This window comes from Bufo gargarizans, chromosome 8 (assembly GCF_014858855.1).
Source record: "Bufo gargarizans isolate SCDJY-AF-19 chromosome 8, ASM1485885v1, whole genome shotgun sequence".
NCBI lineage: Eukaryota > Metazoa > Chordata > Amphibia > Anura > Bufonidae > Bufo > Bufo gargarizans.
This window is the reverse complement of record NC_058087.1, coordinates 183,281,560-183,305,187: the sequence shown is the minus strand read 5'-3', so window position 1 is coordinate 183,305,187 and position 23,628 is coordinate 183,281,560. Positions and strand designations below refer to the sequence as shown.

Below are 23,628 nucleotides of genomic sequence, written 5' to 3'. Positions count from 1 at the left end.
TTTATACATCTCAGCAATCAAGCTATTGTGGTTATTTTCCGCCTCGGCGGCTCGGCGGGCGCTGTCATGGCTGATTGCCGTTCTCCTCGCTCTTGTGGGGAAGTGATTTTTCTCTCCTGGTCTCCGTTTGTCCTCATATCTGTTTACATGGGCAGAAGATTTCTCAGAAGACTTAAGAAAACTTTCTATCAAGTAGTAAACTTGTAGAGACGACGTGCCGCGACGAGAGCGACGATTACATTTAAAGGGACGGTCAGTGCAAGACTGGGGGGAAATCGTAGCCACAAAATAATATGTCCACCCCCCCCCCAGGTGCTGACTACAGGTTGTGCGCCGGGCCCTTGTTGATGTCTGGGCCCTAAGATCAAAGGAATTATAACAGTGGAAGGCAAAGTTATACAGGAGGCGGAGATAAAACATCTCAGAACCAATCAGATCGAGGGAGGGAAGACAGCGGGAGAGAAACTGTGAAGTGGGCTGGGATAGAACACAATGTAGCCAATCAGATCAAATGACTGATGACAGCCGGAGAAAGGAAAACGGGAAGTGGGTGGAGATAAAAAAAAAAAATATAACCAATCAGATTAAGGGAAAGATGACAGCGGCAGAAGAACCATTGTGAAGTGGGCTGGGATAGAACACAATGTAGCCAATCAGATCAATAGAGTGATGTCAGCAGTAGGAGAGAAACTGTGAAGTGGGCGGAGATAAACACAATGTAACCAATCAGATCAGGGGACTGATGACTTCAGGAGAGAAACTGAAGTGGGCGGAGATAGAACACAATGTAACCAATCAGATCAATAGAATGATGTCAGCAGTAGGAGAGAAAATGTGAAGTGGGCGGAGATAGAACACAATGTAACCAATCAGATGTGCATGAGGGAGGGCAACCTGCAAAGGCCAGTGCCAGAAGAGGGCACTGTAGATATATTTAAACAAATTGGGCAATATTTTCATGGGACCTGTACATGTCTACACAGCGACCCCTATGTGCAAGGCAAGGTAACAGACGGTGTCATCCATATCAGCCACTGCGTCCCCGCGGGGGCATGTGGGCTGTTATGTGGCCATTCCTACCAGCGACATGAAGAGAGGTGGGCGGACAGGGCAGAGAAGAGAACACTAGTGCGTAGACTGGGTGACCGGGTGACCAGAGGACTCCCTGACCTGAGGGCCCCGTACTACACTGTACATATAAAGCGACCAGGAACACATGTAAGGAGTCGCTATTTCAAGGGAAACTTTACAAAGCCAGTAGAGGTCCGCTGAATTCCTTTATTTCAGCTATTTTTTATTTTAATACATTTTTGTGTATTTTTAGGAATATAAAGATATTTTTCAGAATTTTTTATTGTATGTAATTTTTTGTGCATTTGTTGTATATTCTTTTATATATTGTGGGTGAACATCTCAATATTTCTGTATCTTTCTGCCTCTTGTGTATTGTGTGGGTATTTTTATACACTTTGTGTGTTTCCGCAGATTATTCCCTTTTTTTCAATTTATTTCTATGTGCATTTTTGTTTGTATTTTATACATTTTGTGACCTTTGGCATATTTTTTGCACATTTTTGTTTATTTTTATTTTATATATTCTTTGACAGCTGTTGCATGTTTTAGGATATTTTTGTATAACTGTAAAATTTTTGAATATTTTAAGTGTCTTTGCATGTTTTCTATTACTTTTTATATATTTTTTCATTTTTTTTTTGCCTGGCGTGGCATTTTACATAACCGAATAGCAGCTCGGTAAACAACTCCCCCAGCCACTATTCTCCCTGCCTTTCTCTCCCTCTTACTGGCACAGACATCGTGTCCTCTTATGGCAATCAGAATGTTCCCTGGAATTTACTGTCAGAATTAAGAAGACAGAAAAACACAACACAACAGACTTTACAGGACGGTGACTAAGCAGCTGAGAGGCCGCGTCTAATGAAATGACTAAAACCGCACAAACAAATGAGCGCACTCTTATAAGACCTTTCATTGGCTGTAATACACACATGACCCCAGAGCCCGCTGGTGCCAGACATCAGACCTGGCGAAATATGAAAGGGTAATTGTGCCAAGTCTGCTGCTGTTATACTCATCACTGTGAGGGAAAGACGGGGAGAAGATAAGAAGTCCAACGTCTAAAATGTCCCAATGTCAACACAATACACCAGTGGTTACAATCAGGTACATAGGAGCAGTATTATAGTAGTTATATTCTTGTACATAGGAGGCAGTATTATAGTAGTTATATTCTTGTACATAGGAGGCAGTATTATAGTAGTTATATTCTTGTACATAGGAGCAGTATTATAGTAGTTATATTCTTGTACATAGGAGGCAGTATTATAGTAGTTATATTCTTGTACATAGGAGCAGTATTATAGTAGTTATATTCTTGCACATAGGAGCAGTATTATAGTAGGTATATTCTTGTACATAGGAGCAGTATTATAGTAGTTATATTCTTGTACATAGGAGCAGTATTATAGTAGTTATATTCTTGTACATAGGAGGCAGTATTATAGTAGTTATATTCTTGTACATAGGAGCAGTATTATAGTAGTTATATTCTTGTACATAGGAGGCAGTATTATAGTAGTTATATTCTTGTACATAGGGGCAGTATTATAGTAGTTATATTCCTGTACATAGGAGGCAGTATTATAGTAGTTATATTCTTGTACATAGGAGCAGTATTATAGTAGTTATATTCCTGTACATAGGAGCAGTATTATAGTAGTTATATTCTTGTACATAGGAGGCTGTATTATAGTAGTTATATTCTTGTACATAGCAGTATTATAGTAGTTATATTCTTGCACATAGGAGCAGTATTATAGTAGTTATATTCTTGTACATAGCAGTATTATAGTAGTTATATTCTTGCACATAGGAGCAGTATTATAGTAGTTATATTCTTGTACATAGGAGGTAGTATTATAGTAGTTATATTCTTGTACATAGGAGCAGTATTATAGTAGTTATATTCTTGTACATAGGAGCAGTATTATAGTAGTTATATTCTTGTACATAGGAGCAGTATTATAGTAGTTATATTCTTGTACATAGGAGCAGTATTATAGTAGTTATATTCTTGTACATAGGAGGCAGCATTATAGTAGTTATATTCTTGTACATAGGAGCAGTATTATAGTAGTTATATTCCTGTACATAGGAGCAGTACTATAGTAATTATACTCTTGTACATAGGGGCAGTATTACAGTAGTTATATTCTTGCACATAGGGGCAGTATTACAGTAGTTATATTCTTGTATATATGAGCTGACTAAAAGAAAAGAGTAATATTTTTCTAATCTCATACCACCACTGTAACTTGATAAGTTAGCGCACAGTGCAGTCCAATCAGTGACATATTCGGTGAGTATGGTTATGTTCAGACCATAAAACCCCAAGTGAAATCTACAACGTCCTACCAGTGTAGAAGCTTAAAACCCCCTGGACATCATTTACTACTCACCCAGCCATGACGATAAAAAAATCCAGTCTGTTCCACGTGTCTCCCAGGTAACACTTCTGCCCGAAGATGCCCAATGCTATCATCTTAATGACCATTTCCACCGCAAAGAAAGCGAAGATGAAGCCATCGAATGCCTGGGGCAGAAGAAAAGACAAATCCTTATTACCACTGATTCAATTTACTTCTAGAAGACCAACTTCTGTTATTTCCTGTGGGACTGATACATCCGCACGGCCCAGTGCACCCATCAGAATGCAGGTAAATTATAAGACGGTGACATGTTGGGTTACTTCAGTATCTCCTCTATGCTGGTGGTGGGATGTAAAACCATGAATGGGTGGGAGAACACCATCATCATTTGGTCATAGACATCTTTGAGGACCCCTTTAAATTCCTTGTAGTGAAAGAAGAATAACCAATATGGCATCTACAAAGCATTTGACCACCCAAACCACATCCATATGATGTTTATCTTACTCAAAACCTTGGATTTGGTCTCTGGCTTCTTCTATAATAAGAAGAGTATTAGTATAAAGATAACGAAATGTCCAAAATGGTGTCCCTCATTGATTTCTATAGCTCCAGAGAATAGAGTATCTATCTATCTATCTATCTATCTATCTATCCTATTTATTTATTTCATCTATTTTTCTTGTATCTGTTTATCTCCTATCTATATTTCTATCTAACATCTATCTGTCTCATATGTATCTGTTTCATATCTATCAATCAATCTAACCCTATCTATCTTACTCCACCAAGGCCAGGACCCTCGGTGACACGTACCTATCATCCACAATGATTCCTTGTACCGTCTTACACTATCTATCATCTATCTCATATCTATCTATCTATCTACTATCTTCTATCTATCTATCTATCTATCTATCTCATATCTATCTATCTATCTCAAATCTATCTATTGTGGGGGTTCACTCTGGTAGTGAGGATAAGCGCAGTACAGAGGCAAATTACAAGTTCGTAATTCAAACTTCAGTGACTATTCACACATGATGCCTAAAACAAAACGTCACTTTTGCTGTGTTGGTGTTACATCACACCCAATGACAAGTTAATAAAACAAAAGTCACCTTGGTGGCAGTTCTGCCTCAGAAAGTTCAAATACAGAATTTAGGGGGCCTGTTCCCCTGACACACGGGTCTCCGCTCTCCAGCCCAGCACAGGCCTCAGATCCCAGCACACAGACCTCCTGAGCTCCACTGTCAGACGGAGGTAATCCTCTCCACCTGGCTGGTTTATGTCTGGCAAAACCCGGCCTGGAACGTGGGGAGTAGTCACCCACCCAGCACTTTGACAACTCCCAGTAAGAGCCGTCCTAGATCAGCTATTACAGCCATGCTAAGTACCAAGGTGTCAAACAGCAACTGCTGCTGACACATAAAAACCGTCTCTTACTCCACCAAGGCCAGGACCCTCAGTGACACGTACCTATCATCCACGATGATTCCTTGTACCTTCTTACACTACCTATCTATCTATCTATCTATCTATCTATCTCATATCTATCTATTATCTATCATCTATCTATCTATCTCATATCTATCTATTATCTATCATCTATCTATCTATCTATCTATCTATCTATCTATCTCATATCTATCTATCTATTTACTACCTTCCTTCTTAATGATGGATTTGGCTGAACCTTTGGGGATTGAGCCTCTTGCAGCAATAAGATGTTCTCCCCGGTATCTCTGAAGATGTATGTGATAGTCGCACTTTGGCAGTGAGCTCTTCTCTCCTGTATCCTCTTTCCCCTTTAAGTGACAGACCCAGGAGTGATACACAGGGATACATGGCAGCAGTGTAAACCACAGTGCGGTATGTGAGGACCGCGCTGCCGCGGCCTTGTACAGCGCAGTAACAATATTTCCGTGTTTTCTTCGCCATGATTGCCGCTGTTTACGTGAACTTTCAATCCTTCTTGAAAGCGGCTGCCAATAAACTGTGAACTGTCGAGGCGACTGCCAGGAGTCCTCGCTCTCTTTGTCCTACATGACTTTTTCTTTTTTCTAGAGAAGAAATATATTTAGCCGGCTCGTGCTGCGTGGCGACAGCCAAGAAACGGCAAAAAAAGTGAACGTGTTAACAATCCGAGAGCAGCAGAACGACAATTTAATTGGCCCCAGAAAACCAGTCAGTATATCCGAGGAGCTGAGAGCCTGAACTGCCCAGACCCCTCTATGGATTACACAACTGAATTATAGATTTACAATAGCGGTTCTGTGCTTCATTAGTGCAGGTGTAGCGGAGCTGAGTTTGTCACATGCAGCAGGGCTGAGATTAGCAGCGGGAATAGGATTGTGAGATATGCAGGTGCAGCAGCACTAGGGTTGTTCTGCTCTACCTGCAGAGCTTGCCGAAATCCATGTGCCTGCTGCCTCATTTACATGAATTGAACAGATTTTCAGTCGCTAAACCTGCCGCATGTGAAGGCACCCTTAGATGTAAGAGAACTAAAATGGTCCGCATAGTAGAGTTGGGTTTGTCAGGAGCATCTGATCTAGGGTTGCTAGATGTAACAGGGCTAGGATTATCAGTGTAGTAGAACTAAGGTTGTAAGATGAAAGAGAAATAAAACGTTCTGTATAGTAGAGTTGGGTTTGGGCTAGGATGGTTGGTGTAGTAGAGTTGGGTTTGTCAGGAGAAGCAGAACTAGGGTTGTTAGATGTACTGTAACAGGGCTAGGATGGTTGGTGTAGTAGAGTTGGGTTTGTCAGAAGAAGAACTAGGGTTGTTAGATGTACTGTAACAGGGCTAGGATGGTTGGTGTAGTAGAGCTGGGTTTGTCAGGAGAAGAAGAACTAGGGTTGTTAGATGTACTGTAACAGGGCTAGGATGGTTGGTGTAGTAGAGTTGGGTTTGTCAGGAGAAGCAGAACTAGGGTTGTTAGATGTACTGTAACAGGGCTAGGATGGTTGGTGTAGTAGAGCTGGGTTTGTCAGGAGAAGAAGAACTAGGGTTGTTAGATGTACTGTAACAGGGCTAGGATGGTTTGTGTAGTAGAGTTGGGTTTGTCAGAAGTAGGAAAACTTGGGTTGTTAGATGAAAGAGAAATAAAATGGTCTGTATAGTAGAGTTGGGTTTGGGCTGGGATGGTTGGTGTAGTAGAGTTGGGTTTGTCAGGAGAAGCAGAACTAGGGTTGTTAGATGTACTGAAACAGGGCTAGGACGGTTGGTGTAGTAGAGTTGGGTTTGTCAGAAGTAGGAAAACTTGGGTTGTTAGATGAAAGAGAAATAAAATGGTCTGTATAGTAGAGTTGGGTTTGGGCTGGGATGGTTGGTGTAGTAGAGTTGGGTTTGTCAGGAGAAGCAGAACTAGGGTTGTTAGATGTACTGAAACAGGGCTAGGACGGTTGGTGTAGTAGGGCTGGGTTTGTCGGGGGCAGTAGTATATAGGATGATCAGAGTAGTAACACTGCATTGATCAGATATAGTAGAGCTTTGGAGATGTGACAGAACAAGGATTGGCAGATATAGCAGAGCTGAGATGGTCAGGTGGAGCAGAGCTGAGCTTTTGTATGTAAAGCAATGGAATATTAGGATTAGCAGACCTGGGCAGTCACGTAGAGCAGAGACAGGTTTGTGCAGCAGAACTGTGTTTGCCAGGAGCAACAGACCTGAGACCAAATCGAGAGCGTACACCCAAAGAGCTAATAACAGGCTCAGCTCTGCTATATCTGTACATTAGCTCAGTGGTGACAATCAGGAACAGAAGGCTGTGTCATTTTACTTACCTGACCTCGGCTTGGGAGAAACAACAGGAACTAGTGTGAGGGCCCCGGGGGCCCTCTAATTACCGCACAATGCACCCGGTATTGTCAGAGCTGCGCTCAGCAAGTTACAGGTACATACAAGAGAATGGCAGAGCGGTACCAGGGGCCCCCGAAATGTGTACCACCGAGGGGGGGAGCAAGGTATCCTCTGATTAAGGTCACAGTTACTTAAAGGGCATCTCCATAAAAATTCCCCTTTTCTTCTGACGACCTGACAACCAATACGGCCCCCATTACTTCTCCCCCAGGGTTGTCATTGAGGTATAAAAAGGAGTAACGCCAGGTGAAGGGGTCCTGGTACTAGGCAGGGCTATTTGCAAATTTTTAACACACACTGTCTTTCAATTCCTTATTATTATCAAGATCTCTGCATTCTGTCAGTGAACGGGGACATTCCAAAGGCTGAACACCAGCCCCCAGAGGGTTTGTTACCATTATCTCCGGTCTAGACAATCCTCTGTCAGCCGAAATAAAAATCTGCAGCGTAAAACTCTCTCCGGTCCTGGCAGTTTGTTACAATGTATCAGTGCAGGTAAAATGGAACAGCATAGAGTCCAGACTGTCGGTGACCATGTACACTGGATGCAGACGTGCACAAGTCTTTAGCTTCTAGATGTAAACAAGAATGTTGCCATTCACTGACAGCAAGCAGAGATCTTTAAACCAGAAAGTGGATTAAGCTTAGTAATATAAAACGGAAACACCCCTTTAATTACTTGCTTGGGAACGGGGGACCTGCTGCATTCCGGTGGGCACTCAGAGGCCTCGTTTCAATAAACTTTATTGACAGTAATTCTAACATTCCCTTTAGGCCTCATGCACACGACAGTTTTTTTTCACGGTCCGCAAAACGGGGTTCCGTTGGTCCGTGATCCGTGACCGTTTTTCCGTCCGTGGGTCTTCCTTGATTTTTGGAGGATCCACGGACATGAAAAAAATGTCATTTTGGTGTCCGCCTGGCCGTGCGGAGCCAAACGGATCCGTCCTGAATTACAATGCAAGTCAATGGGGACGGATCCGTTTGATGTTGACACAATATGGTGCCATTTCAAACGGATCCGTCCCCATTGACTTTCAATGTAAAGTCTGGAGTTCTGTTATACCATCGGATTGGAGTTTTCTCCAATCCGATGGTATATTTTAACTTGTAGCGTCCCCATCACCATGGGAACGCCTCTATGTTAGAATATACTGTCGGATATGAGCTACATCGTGAAACTCATTTCCGACAGTATATTCTAACACAGAGGCGTTCCCATGGTGATGGAGACGCTTCAGGTTAGAATATACAAAAAAACTGTGTACATGACTGCCCCCTGCTGCCTGGCAGGTGCTGCCAGGCAGCAGGGGGCAGACCCCCCCCCCCCTGTTTTTAACTCATTGGTGGCCAGTGGGCCCCCCCTCCCCTGTTGTTAACTCGTTGGTGGCCAGTGTGCGCACCCCCCTCCCTCCCTCTATTGTTTTAATACATTGGGGCCAGTGTGCGCGCGCCCCCCCAACCCCCCCTCCCTCCCTCTATTGTTTTAATACATTGGGGCCAGTGTGCGCACCCCCCCAACCCCCCCCCCCTCCCTCCCTCTATTGTAATCATCATCGGTGGCAGCGGAGTAGAAGATTTTCATACTTACCTGCTTCTTGCTGCTGCGATGTCTGCGTCCGGCCGGGAGCTCCTCCTACTGGTAAGTGACAGCAATGCGCCGCACAGACCTGTCACTTACCAGTAGGAGGAGCTCCCGGCCGGACGCAGACATCGCAGCAGCAAGAAGCAGGTAAGTATGAAAATCTTCTACTCCGCTGCCACCGATGATGATTACAATAGAGGGAGGGAGGGGGGGGGGGGGTTGGGGGGGTGCGCACACTGGCCCCAATGTATTAAAACAATAGAGGGAGGGAGGGGGGGTTGGGGGGGCGCGCGCACACTGGCCCCAATGTATTAAAACAATAGAGGGAGGGAGGGGGGGTTGGGGGGGGGGGCGCGCACACTGGCCCCAATGTATTAAAACAATAGAGGGAGGGAGGGAGGGGGGTGCGCACACTGGCCACCAACGAGTTAACAACAGGGGAGGGGGGGGGCCGCACAATGATATTCAAACTGGGGAGGGGGGGGGGGTCTGCCCCCTGCTGCCTGGCAGCCCTGATCTCTTACAGGGGGATATGATGGGGTTAATTGTACTATCATATCCCCCTGTAAGAGATCGGGTGCTGCCAGGCAGCAGGGGGCAGTCTTGTACAAAGTTTGCAGTGTATTCTAACTAGAAGCGTCCCCATCACCATGGGAACGCTTCTGTGTTAGAATATACTGTCGGAAATGAGTTTTCACGAAGTGAAAACTTAGATCAGAAAAAGCTTTTATGCAGACGGATCTTCGGATCCGTCTGTATGAAACTAAAACCTACGGCCACGGATCACGGACACGGATGCCAATCTTGTGTGCATCCGTGTTCTTTCACGGACCCATTGACTTGAATGGGCCCGTGAACCGTTGGCCGTGAAAAAAATAGGACAGGTCATATTTTTTTCACGGCCAGGAAACACGGCTCACGGATGCGGCTGCCAAACGGTGCATTTTCCGATTTTTCCACGGACCCATTGAAAGTCAATGGGTCCGTGAAAAAAAACGGAAAACGGCACAACGGCCACGGATGCACACAACGGTCGTGTGCATGAGGCCTAAAGGAAACGGTCCGCGGTGGAGAATACTCCTTGTGATTTCCTGACACGTTCTGCCAGTAAATGAAGACTTTGTCATATCCTTAATTTAGGAGCCCGCGGAGAGCCATAATGTCATAGAATACGCTTTACGTCCAGAAATATCACCGCTCTGCAGCTTGTAAAAAGTGAATGTACAGATTTAGCAGAGCTGAGTTTGTCATGTATCTGTCTGGGCACTGATAGGTCTATCTGTACTGGCAGCCCTATGTAAAACTACAGATAACTGCATAATATCCTAGTCAGTTGTGCTAAAAATGATAAACTCGGCTCTGCTATATCTGCAGTCATAATCTCAGGCACAGGGAGTGCGCTGATGGAGATGAACAGGTTAATCTTTTTTCTTTTTAATTGTCCCTCCAGAGGTTGGGATTGCATGGGGCTGCTGGTTCTGCGGCTGGAGGATTGGTGGCTGTTATTAATATATAACGCTGCTGTCTATTTCTGTACCAGATGTAAATATAAAGTCAGATCCCACAAGAGAGGAACGTTCTGCAGGGGATCACACAGCAAACACACGTGTACATGAGGGGCCACATGCAGGATACATGGATGGATGGACTATAGACCAGGGATCAGCAACCTCTGGCAATCTATCTTTTCAGAAACTACAACTCCCAAATGCTTCATTCATAGATTGCGGATAGTGCAGCTCATACAGCAGAATAGTGAGTGCAGCTCTGGAGTATAATACAGGAGGTAACTCAGGATCAGTACAGGATAAGTAATGTATGTACACAGTGACTGCACCAGCAGAATAGTGAGTGCAGCTCTGGAGTATAATACAGGATGTAACTCAGGATCAGTATAGGATAAGTTATGTAATGTATGTACACAGTGACTGCACCAGCAGAATAGTGAGTGCAGCTCTGGAGTATAATACAGGATGTAACTCAGGATCAGTACAGGATATGTAATGTATGTACACAGTGACTCCACCAGCAGAATAGTGAATGCAGCTCTGGAGTATAATACAGGAGGTAAATAAGGATCAGTACAGGATAAGTAATGTATGTACACAGTGACTGCACCAGCAGAATAGTGAGTGCAGCTCTGGAGTATAATACAGGATGTAACTCAGGATCAGTACAGGATAAGTAATGTAATGTATGTACACAGTGACTACACCAGCAGAATAGTGAGTGCAGCTCTGGAGTATAATACAGAATCTTACCTCAAGGATTGTGCATCTCTCTGACAAACACTCCACGTCTTCACAGGGCTGGAACATCCCGAGGGTGACACAGTTCAGCAAAATGACCAGCATGCTGACGTGCTCAAACCACGTGGAGAGGAAAGAGTTAAGGAAAGCTGAGAGAAATGGTGGAAAAAAAGTAGTATAATACACCACAGAAACATATAGTAAGGGTATAGAGCGCTGCAGGATGTACTAGACTTATAGAATATAGACTTGGCCTCAGCAGACAATGTGTTACTTATAATTTATTGTATTGCAATCCCCAGAGGTGTGATGTAGATACAACGTTTCAGTCCTACATCTCGGACCTTCTTCAGTAACAGCCAAAACCACCGCTGGGAAATCAGCCAAGTCCTACAGCAGCAGACACGGTTCATATGTGTATGGCGACTATAGCCAGGGTCAGGGAAAGCTGGGTGACTGCTGCCCTCCAAGGCTGCCATACTGATTGCTGCCACCCAGCTTTTCCAGAAGGAAGTTTTCCGCCTCATGACGTCCATGACGAGGTCTCGTGTGACGGGGCAGAGGCTGCTAATTCAGCAAATTATTACAGAAGACATGTCAGGACAGAGATACGTATGGAAAATACAGATGGAAAAAGTGGCGGACTCCGGAGAGAGAAGAGAAATCCACAGAGTGATGATCGTCAGCGGAATAAATAACAGCGCGGAAAAGTGAGATAATGAGGATAGATAGATGGAGATATATGAGATAGATAGAGATATATGAGATAGATGGAGATATATGAGATAGATGGAGATATCTATCTGTCTAATATCTATCTATCCATCTATCTCATATCTATCCATTCATCTAATATCTATCTGTCTAATATCTATCTATCTATCTGTCTAATATATATCTATCATCTATCTATCTATCTATCTCATATCTATCTGTCTAATATCTATCTATCTCATATCTATCTATCTATCTATCTATCTCATATCTATCTATCTATCTATCTATCTATCTCCTATCTAATATCTATCTATTATCTGACGACCGGCGCTTGTATTTTGTGTTATGTTGATGTTTTTTCTTTATTCCAAGTTTCTGTCTTTTCTGTTTCTGGAGAATTTGAGCGATTCCAGAACGCGGGATCATAAACCAAGGTCTGGGATTCACTGGGATTAAAGGAACAGACCAATTGGACTGAATACCTGGAGACAGGAGGACGGACGGACAGACGCCTCCACGCAATGACTTCATGATCACAGGGGGCTCTTGGCCTCATGTTTTTTATATTCTGCAAACTTAAAGGGCCACTCCACCTTTCATTAACATTGGCTCTGTAGTCAGCAAACGTAAATTCCAGCAAGTTTATAATATATATTAGCTATATTTTTGCCATCTTCATTTATTTGTTTAGGCTTTATTTCTTAGAAAACCTTCAGCAAGCAGCTGTTGATGGATCTGATGTTCCTATACCTTGGCTATACATATAGTACATTGAACACATATTGGTGTCCTCTTGTGATTGTGGTGTTGGCATGATGTGTTCATTAACCCCTTAACGCCCTGAAGCTAAGTTCATTAACACATGCATGCTGTATACGCCGAGGGCTTGATCAGATTTAGGTGAGTAACCCATGCCGTGTACTGTCATAGGTGAATGCTGGCTGCTCGGGTATACATCACCATGTCCTATGGCTTTGGCTATAAACAACATAATGATAATCATACAAAAAAAAATCTTTTAATCTGCTTTTTGACAGTTTCCACTTTGCAATTTCTTTTTTTATTTAGCCTTTTTACGGTGTAATTACTAAAACACTGCATTGGAAGGCAAGCAAATCCTGCAAAACTGCCGTTATGAATGTAATCCACAACACAAGTGTGATCGTAGCCTAAAAGAATTAGATTGTAAGCTCCAGGGGTTAGCGACAGCAGACACAGAATTATTCCCTACTTTACCCCACGTGTAGAATGCAGCCCAGACCTCAGTAATATTAGATAAATGATTGTTTGATGTGACTACTCTCATCGTTATCATCATCCACATCCGTTTTCCATCTGGTGAATAATCATTTACAGAAGAACAGAGGAAGGAAGTCGGGAGACACAAGTGCTGCCTGACAGAACAGAACTCGGCCTGGCGGCTCCAATCATACGCCATGTCTGTTCTAAATATGACTCCACGCTCCAGAAAGATGAATCCATACATCTGCTAATAAAGCCCCTGACACTAGGGGGAGCTAGCTGCATGTTATGCTGCTTCCATTCATTTCAATGGGAGTTGTATAAATATGTATGTAGTGAACTCCCCCTAGTGGTGGGACGGGTGCTGGCAGTCAGAATTGTATCATTGATTTCTATGGTTGTAGAGGGGTAGGCATCATACTGGCTCCGCTTGTTAGGGGGCAATCTGCTGGCATCGTTTACGATGGATGATTTTGCTACTATTTTAGATTTGTGTTTTCAGCCATATTGCAAGCAAGATGAAGTTGCATGCCTCTGGGAATTTTTGTAGCTGCCTGTCTCTAGGTGATGTTGTAAAATAGCAGCCTGTCTCTAGGTGATGTTGTAAAATAGTTGCCTGTCTCTAGGTGATGTTGTAAAATAGCAGCCTGTCTCTAGGTCAGGGATCAGCAACCTCCGGCACTCCAGCTGTTGTGAAACTACGACTCCCAGCATGCTCCACTCACTTCTATGGGAGTTCTGAGAACAGCCAAGCAAGTGTGCATGCTGGGAGTTGCAGTTTCACCACACCTGGAGTGCCGAAGGTTGCTGACCCCTGCTCTAGGTGATGTTGTAAAATAGCTGCCTGTCTCTAGGTGATGGTGTAAAATAGCAGCCTGTCTCTAGGTGATGGTGTAAAATAGCAGCCTGTCTCTAGGTGATGTTGTAAAATAGCAGCCTGTCTCTAGGTGATGTTGTAAAATAGCAGCCTGTCTCTAGGTGATGTTGTAAAATAGCTGCCTGTCTCTAGGTGATGGTGTAAAATAGCAGCCTGTCTCTAGGTGATGTTGTAAAATAGCAGCCTGTCTCTAGGTGATGTTGTAAAATAGTTGCCTGTCTCTAGGTGATGTTGTAAAATAGCAGCCTGTCTCTAGGTCAGGGATCAGCAACCTCCGGCACTCCAGCTGTTGTGAAACTACGACTCCCAGCATGCTCCACTCACTTCTATGGGAGTTCTGAGAACAGCCAAGCAAGTGTGCATGCTGGGAGTTGCAGTTTCACCACACCTGGAGTGCCGAAGGTTGCTGACCCCTGCTCTAGGTGATGTTGTAAAATAGCTGCCTGTCTCTAGGGGATGTTGTAAAATAGCTGCCTGTCTCTAGGGGATGTTGTAAAATAGCTGCCTGTCTCTAGGTGATGTTGTAAAATAGCTGCCTGTCTCTAGGTGATGTTGTAAAATAGCTGCCTGTCTCTAGGTGATGTTGTAAAATAGCAGCCTGTCTCTAGGTAATGGTGTAAAATAGCTGCCTGTCTCTAGGTGATGTTGTAAAATAGCTGCCTGTCTCTAGGTGATGTTGTAAAATAGCTGCCTGTCTCTAGGTGATGTTGTAAAATAGCTGCCTGTCTCTAGGTGATGTTGTAAAATAGCTGCCTGTCTCTAGGTGATGGTGTAAAATAGCTGCCTGTCTCTAGGTGATGTTGTTAATAAAGCTTTTTAGCAAAATTCTAAATATATGTATATTAGCAAATTGATCAACATCCTATTCTCTACATAAATAAATGTAACCATTAAAACTGGAATACCCCTTTAAGACATTTCCCAAACGCATACGTAATAACATTTTAGTAGGTAAATTTGGGGCATGTTAAGCTCCGCCCCCGAGGAATGCCCCATACCCAATCGGTAATGCCCATTTATGGTCGGGACTTACATTAGCCCGAATTAGTGTGAAAACTAGGGACAATCCCTGCAAATTCGGATCAGGTGGCAGCTATGCTCAAACTCACCCAGCAACGCCCACTTCTGGACAGTGCCCCCACAGGGCCTGCTTATTTTGGGGTGGGGCCAATCCAAATTTTCTGGGATTGTCTCTGGAAATGCAGGACAATCTTTACAATTTCTGGATACGTAAGGAGTGGACGCAATCCCATTAGACGCAATGCGACATCACAATCTTCCTGTTGCGTGACACATGTTGCTGCGTCATCCCAGCTTAAGGTGACTGAGCGGCCGTACATACATAGAGCCGAACGGGCATGCACATGTATGTTTGTGGCAATAATCGCCGCTGCTGCGGTCTATCCCGCGTGAATATGGATGGTTACAGTTCTCACATCTGTAGGTAACATCAGGGAATTGATCATCTGCCGTTTCATCTCTCTCCATCTGTTTACTGTGTGCGAGGCTTAGGTCCTGCGCAGGCCTTGGTCGCCATGGTAACAGTGCAATATCAATTAAAGTTCAGTTGCCATGATCCTGCTTTCCTGCGCTGCGAAGGCCTTGATGATATTAGCAGAAAGCTTCTGTATTGTATGGGAGGGCAGGCGGATTATTATTATTTTTTCTTGGTCAGACAATCGCTTCCATTTAACTGTTTCGCCCACAAAATGCGCATTAAAAAAAAAAAAATGTTGCTAAAGTATTGGCGCCTGCTGAAAAAATACTGAGGGCAGCTGTTCCTAAAAAGTGCCCAGTGTCTTGGAGTGTCCACAGGGGTGGTCAATTTTGCATTCTCTGCTCCACCACCAAGGGAGTAGCTATGGGGTCATTGCACAGGTTCTGGGTGTCGGGGGTGATGTTACTGTACATACAGGGCACCAAACTGACTCTGTGACTATGGGGAAGCCATCTCCCCTACCCCAAGGGCCAGAGACATTTCCTGAACCTCCTGGGGAACAATACAAATGATGTAACAGGGCCCCCCACTTTCCATGTGCCATGGGTGTGGTCTTATGCAGCAGAAGGGCCCCTTTGGGCACCCGGGCCTGTGTCCGCTACCTCAGTATCCCCTATGGTGACGTACCTGCCGAGGGGAAATTACAGGGATGAGATATATGAGTAGAGGACTACAACTCCCAGCATGTCCAGGCTGTTATTATGGAATATCAGGGTAGAATTCAGAGAGGGACTATAACAGGTGAGAACTACAACTCCCAACATGCCCAGGCCACTATTATGGTATATCAGAGGACAATTCAGAGATGGGGAGTATAATGGGGGAGGACTACAAGTTCCATGGTTTTCAGGCTCACTATTTCTCCACTGCTGAACTCCGCCCCCCCTACACTGATCACATGACGGTGACATCACAGGTCCTTACCACTTCTCCTCTCCACTGCTGGACCCCCCCTCCCTGATCACATGACGGTGACATCACCACAGACCTTTACCACTTCTCCACTGCTGAACTCCGCCCCCCCTGCACTGAACACATGACGGTGACATCACAGGTCCTTACCACTTCTCCTCTCCACTGCTGAACTCCGTCCCCCCTACACTGATCACATGATGGTGACATCACAGGTCCTTACCACTTCTCCTCTCCACTGCTGGACCCCCCCTCCCTGATCACATGACGGTGACATCACCACAGACCTTTACCACTTCTCCACTGCTGAACTCCGCCCCCCCTGCACTGAACACATGACAGTGACATCACAGGTCCTTACCACTTCTCCTCTCCACTGCTGAACTCCGTCCCCCCTACACTGATCACATGATGGTGACATCACAGCTCCTTACCACTTCTCCTCTCCACTGCTGGACCCCCCCCCCCCTCCCTGATCACATGACGGTGACATCACCACAGACCTTTACCACTTCTCCACTGCTAAACTTTGCCCCCCCCCTGCACTGAACACATGACGATGACATCACAGGTCCTTACCACTTCTCCTCTCCACCGATGAGCTGCGGCCCCTCCTACACTGATCACATGATGGTGACATTATCACTGGTCCTTCAGCTCTTGTACTGTGGCAGATTTTTTTTGGTAATTTATAAATCCCTGCCAGACCATTTTTTTAGGTCCCAGAAAGAGGACATGTCTTACAAAGCTGCTTTTAAAATTCTGTGGTCGCCCTTGGAAACAGACAGCGGTTTAGCTCCACCCCCTGTCAGACATGTGACCTGACAGCTGGGCTCTGTCTTTTTAACTGTCATCTGAGCTCCCACAATGCAGTGCTCTCTGGTAACAGGAAACCAGCAGACGTGTGAATTTAGCTGCTTTAGATGTGAATGGAGAACTAAATTTAATACGTTTATTTTTTTTGGTAGGTTTTGACAATGGGAAGTCGTACATTTTTAGTCCAACTTTTAACCCCGTTTTTAGGTCCAACATTCTACGCCGATTAATTTCTTACCCTGCATAGACAGAGGTATGTGATAAAATGACGTCTGCCATCAGTCACCCCTAGGGGGAGCTCAAGAGATGACCGCATACTGTGTCGTTATTGAGATCTATGTAAACTGTATGCAGTCAGCTCCTGAGCTCCCCCTAGTGATGGCTGTATATATCTGTATGCAGTAAGCTCCTGAGCTCCCCCTAGTGGTGGCTGTATATATCTGTATGCAGTAAGCTCCTGAGCTCCCCCTAGTGGTGGCTGTATATATCTGTATGCAGTAAGCTCCCCCTAATGGTGGCTGTATATATCTGTATGCAGTAAGCTCCTGAGCTCCGCCTAGTGGTGGCTGTATATATCTGTATGCAGTAAGCTCCCCCTAGTGGTGGCTGTATATATCTATGCAGTAAGCTCCTGAGCTCCGCCTAGTGGTGGCTGTATATATCTGTATGCAGTAATCTCCTGAGCTCCTCCTAGTGGTGGCTGTATATATCTGTATGTAGTAAGCTCCTGAGCTCCTCCTAGTGGTGGCTGTATATATCTGTATGCAGTAATCTCCTGAGCTCCCCCTCGTGGTGGCTGTATTGACCTGTATGCAGTAATCTCCTGAGCTCCCCCTAGTGGCGGCTGTATATATCTGTATGCAGTCAGCTCCTGCGCTCCCCCTAGTGGTGGCTGTATATATCTATATGCAATCAGCTTCTGAGCTCCCCCTAGTGGTTGCTGCAGGCAGCCACAGTTTTACCCTGGGTAATTTTTCCATTAATGGCAGAAGAGACCAGCTCAGTGATTTATACATAGAAGTGATTTGCTGAATTAAAGCAGATTTGATTGCAAGCTCTTGGGACCAATAGGTTAGCAGTAGAATTATATCTCTATATCGCTCCAGTCACAAACAGTAAACCGCATCTCTGCTCTTTTTACTTGCGGTCATTAGAGGTCAATGTGCTATTACAAAATGCGCCAGCGCATTTCAAACTCAAAGCTTCCCACATCCGGCGCTGTGATAAAAGATTTTTTCTGCCTAAAATGTCAATAACACGATTATTACAGATCTCCGCGCTGCCACGGCTCATCAACTTAATTACTTGTTAATTAAACTTTATTGTTGCTATGCTCACAGAAATGATTGCAATGTGCTAGGAACACGCAACATCAATATGGATGGATATTGGACGGACATATTGCATCATGTTAGTTCACGTGAACGCTCTGTGTAAATTTTAATCACTGAGTTTTCTTATAAAGAGGTTTTCCAGGCTCCTGACTTTAGTATCTGATCGGTGCTGGAACAGGAAGTACAGCGCCATCCAAAGTGTAGTGGCCGTGCTGGGTTACTGCAGCTGAGCTCCCATTCACTTCAATAGTAGCTGATCTGCAGTAACCCAGAACGGCCAGTACACTTTGGACGGCGTTGTGCTTCCTGTTCCAATGAAAGGGCTAGCTACAGCACCGGGAGACTTCAGGGAACAGCTGATCGGTGGGGGTGTGGGGTGTCGGACCCTAGCCGATCAGATATAAATGGCCTACCCTGAGGATAGGTCATCAATATGAGAAACCTGAAAAACCCTTTAAGAAAATTACATCATGTACTGTAGAGGTGGTCTTTGTGGATGCTCTGGGTTCTACAAAGAGGGAAGCCCCCGTGGACTCGTTGGTCAATGGAATCTGCAACATTGGCCTTTTCCATATTTATAGATATAGGATGGGAAAGCATGTCCCACTTATAGTCTTATGGTCCACCGCTCGTGGAGGATCTCCAAGGAATACATAAACTGTTCAATAACCACGAGCCAGTTAGTCTAGTTGAGGTAAGCCCAAGACGATGGTTGGTTGAAGGCTCTTCTCGGCAACATTTTTCAATAATGGCTATTCTATGCATTTGGTAGGGATTTCTGGTCCAATAGAATTCCTTATTGGTCCATTCAAATGGACATACCATGTGACACTTCTTTGAGGAATTAATTCCACTCTTAGATTTCTATTGGCGTATGAGACCATTGGTGATGGTCTATGAACTGGGTCAGTCACCAATTTCCGGAATGAAGCAGCCTAGCCACACAACCATTGAAGGCCAACTAAACTGAATTCCATATGTTCCATATTCCATAAGTCCCTACTGCATTGACCAAGTAGGCATACGCTATAATACTACTATAATGGATAATTCCATCTGGAAATAGCTACAGACCTAAATAGTGGTGGCTTATGAGCTAAGTCAACCACTAATCTTTTAAATGAAGCAGCTAAGGTTCTCGACCATCAAAAGTCATCTAAACTGAATTCTCTGTATTCAGTAGGGATCTTTTGCAGACTAGAAGTCCCTATTGGCCTGATCAAGTAGACATACCTTGCGATACTTTTATGGATGAATTCCACTGATCTATGAGTGGACACTATTGACGGTGGACTATGAACTAGGTCAACCAACAATTAATGGAACAAAGCAGCGAAGACGCACAACCATCAAAGGTCAAATAAATTGTGTTTCGTAAAGATGTCTGGCCCACTGGAAGTCCCTACTGGCTTGACCAAGTAGGCATACCTTATAATCATAATGGATGTAAACATCTACTGACCTGGTGGTCTATGAGCTGGGTCAACTACAGAACTGATCCTTCCAATGAAGCAGCCAAGGTGCTCAACCATCAAATGTCAACTAAACTGCCTTCCATGTGCTCGTTATGGATATTTGTCTCACTTGAAGTCCCTACTGGCCTGAACAAGTAGGCCTACCCTGAGATATTTCTATTATGGATAAATTCTTAGATATATGCTGGCCTTTGAGTAGATATCATTGGTTGGGGGTCTATGAGCTGGATCAACCACCAATTCCTCAAAGGTGCTCAACCATAAAATGCCAATTAAATTCAAATCCTGTGGCCCAACCAAGTAGACATACCCAACGGTAACATCCTTAGATATCTATTGACCTGTGAGTATATACTCTTGGTGGTGCTTTACAAGTTGGGTCAACCACCAATTCCTGTAATAATGTAGCCACTGCGTGATCCAAATTTCCTTGAATCCTATGGTCGATTTCCCTAACTCAGAATCTCAAAGATGATGGACCCAAGAGGCCGCCAATGATCAAACTTATGAGGAACAGACGCGTAACTTTAGTGCCGCATTGGCGTATTTGCCACAACTGGAGGGTATCTGTAGGACACAGGGTAATGAACTAAGACTATCTCCATGGAGACGTTCTGAAAATGACCCATAAAAGTTTACACGCCCTTCCTTATTTTCAAAGTCTGAGATGTTAATGGCGTTGTCCCTCCCAGGCCTCTTTGTGTGAAGACTTCACCCTCTAGCGGGATGTGACCTAGAACTGAATCAGTTTTAATGTTCATGAAAGTTTTCCAATCCAAATGCATGAAAAAAAGCAATTAACACCATGCAACTATCATAGTCTGCAGATAACAAATAGTGTGTGAAAAAGGCGTGTGAAAGGAATTAGAATAAACCCCCGTTCCACTCCACTCGCCTCCCAAGACAGAAAATTCATTATCACCTAACTAAACGGCTTCCACCTCCGTGAGATACATCAGTGGCCACGTCCTGCAAGATTCTATCCGTACGGCCTCGAGATAAGATTGCTGTGAGCTTAGAGGGGCGCTCCATCTCAAGTGATGGTATATTTCTAGGACAGGTGGGGTCCAACCTGTGGGACTGAGGGGGCTGCTCCGCTGAGTCAGTGCGTTGGCCACCCACTGCGGCACAGCTTCATTCAAACAAATGGGTCCAGCTGCATTTCCCAGCACGGACAGGGAAGCACAGTGAAGGCACCGCAACCCCGATTCATCCATGCAACCCCTTCATTCCTGATATTGGGGGGACACCCCCACACACACACACATTGTTCCTAGTGATCACTTTATGAGATGGGAATACAACTTTAAGAGAACTAAAGATTTATTCTTGAACTTGATGGAAGCTGTAAACATTTGTATACAGTGAGCTCCCTCTAGTGGTGGCTTCAGGCAGACAGAAACTCCCTTTAAAGAACACTGGTCAGCAGAATCATGACATAGGTGCAGTTGATTCTGCTGATTGAAATAATACCTGTCTTGGTAGGCCCCGGCCCTGGGTGCACTGAAGCCATGATTTGCACAAAAAAATAAAAGGCCCCCCCCCCCCTCCCCTCTGGAATACTGCAACCTATTTTCACACGACAGGTACAATTTTAATCAGCAGGGTGAACCCTACCAGAAAGTATGTCTGGTTTTATAGGGTTGATCCTGCTGGCAGGTGCTCTCCTCAATAAATACAAGGTGCAGTCTAGTTACAGTAACTCTGAGCTGTGTATAACCACAGCTGATGTTTCGCTTCTCTGTGTGTCTGGGAGGCAGATTGATGCAGCACGGCACCAGGGAGAGACGCCACTAATGCAGCGCAGATGTCTCTTCTCGGGCTCCTCGTCTTCAGCACAATCTACATTTCTAATTCTGGATCCCGCACAGTCGCCCGGAGGAGCTGGGCCTCACATTGAGCGTTCTCTGTAATGCTGTCATCTATATTCACTGTACACATCAACATGGCGGCAGAAAGCAGCCACCAGTCTAAAATAACCATGCAAATCCTGCAGCAAAAACGATAAGGCGATGAAAGTTTCTGGAAAAAAGTAAGTTCATAAATATGTGATGTGCTCTATATCCCCTGTGCTTTACACTGAATGTGCTCTCACACACCAGTCTTGATAGCAAATAAAGCTCAAAATCAATCTGGTGAATGGTAAGGACAATCTTGGCTTCCATATAACTGGGCAGATTTGCTGGTCAGTTAGATTTCATCTGATCCTGAGAAAGCTGGGTGAAAACCAATGTGGCAACTACTACTACTGCTATCCAGCTTTCCTACTGCCCTGAGTCTGAATTTGCCTGGTAAAACAATGACCCCCCAGTATTGCTTCTCAACAAAGGGATTTACTGTTTAGGAGTCCGGTGCGTGGTCTTGGACTCCATGATTGTACAGTATGTCTATGTAACCAAGGGATGTGCTGTTCAGGAGTCCAGTGGGTGGTCTCTGACTCCAGCACTGTATGTCTATGTAACTAAGGGATTCCCTTTTCAGGAGTCCAGTGGGTGGTCTCAGACTCCATGATTGTACAGTATATCTATGTAACTAAGGGATTCCTTGTTCAGGAGTCCAGTGGGTGGTCTCGGACTCCAGCACTGTATGTCTATGTAACTAAGGGATTCCCTTTTCAGGAGTCCAGTGGGTGGTCTCGGACTCCAGAACTGTATGTCTATGTAACTAAGGGATTCCTTGTTCAGGAGTCCAGTGGGTGGTCTCGGACTCCAGCACTGTATGTCTATGTAACAAAGGGATGGTCTGTTCAGGAGTCCAGTGGGTGGTCTCTGACTCCAGCACTGTATGTCTATGTAACTAAGGGATTCCTTGTTCAGGAGTCCAGTGGGTGGTCTCGGACTCCAGCACTGTATGTCTATGTAACAAAGGGATGGTCTGTTCAGGAGTCCAGTGGGTGGTCTCTGACTCCAGCACTGTATGTCTATGTAACTAAGGGATTCCTTGTTCAGGAGTCCAGTGGGTGGTCTCGGACTCCAGCACTGTATGTCTATGTAACTAAGGGATTCCCTTTTCAGGAGTCCAGTGGGTGGTCTCGGACTCCAGCACTGTATGTCTATGTAACAAAGGGATGGTCTGTTCAGGAGTCCAGTGGGTGGTCTCTGACTCCAGCACTGTATGTCTATGTAACTAAGGGATTCCGTGTTCAGGAGTCCAGTGGGTGGTCTCTGACTCCAGCACTGTATGTCTATGTAACTAAGGGATTCCTTGTTCAGGAGTCCAGCGGGTGGTCTCTGACTCCAGCACTGTAAGTCTATGTAACAAAGGGATGGTCTGTTCAGGAGTCCAGTGGGTGGTCTCTGACTCCAGCACTGTATGTCTATGTAACTAAGGGATTCCTTGTTCAGGAGTCCAGCGGGTGGTCTCTGACTCCAGCACTGTAAGTCTATGTAACAAAGGGATGGTCTGTTCAGGAGTCCAGTGGGTGGTCTCTGACTCCTGCAGTGTATATATCTGTGTAAGCAGGGCCGTCTTTAATATTGATTGGACTCCGGGCAAGAATTTACTTGGGCCCCCTGGATCCCGCCTTCCCACACCCTAGCAGGCAATCACACCCTCCACCACAACACACACACACAAAAAATCCACACACCTTGTAGAGTAGTAAACTTTACTA

At 44.7% G+C, this 23,628-nt stretch overlaps 1 protein-coding gene across 1 annotated transcript in view; it reads right to left on the bottom strand.

Annotated features, from left to right (window-relative positions):
- Window positions 1-23,628, bottom strand: part of LOC122945504 (voltage-dependent T-type calcium channel subunit alpha-1H-like) — a 201,318-nt gene that overhangs the window by 6,292 nt on the left and 171,398 nt on the right. The window contains exons 3-4 of the mRNA XM_044304567.1: window positions 11,157-11,268; window positions 3,477-3,610 (exon numbers count right to left, since the gene is read on the bottom strand). Coding sequence (XP_044160502.1) covers window positions 3,477-3,610; window positions 11,157-11,268 — 246 coding nt within the window. The remainder of the gene's footprint in view (window positions 1-3,476; window positions 3,611-11,156; window positions 11,269-23,628) is intronic.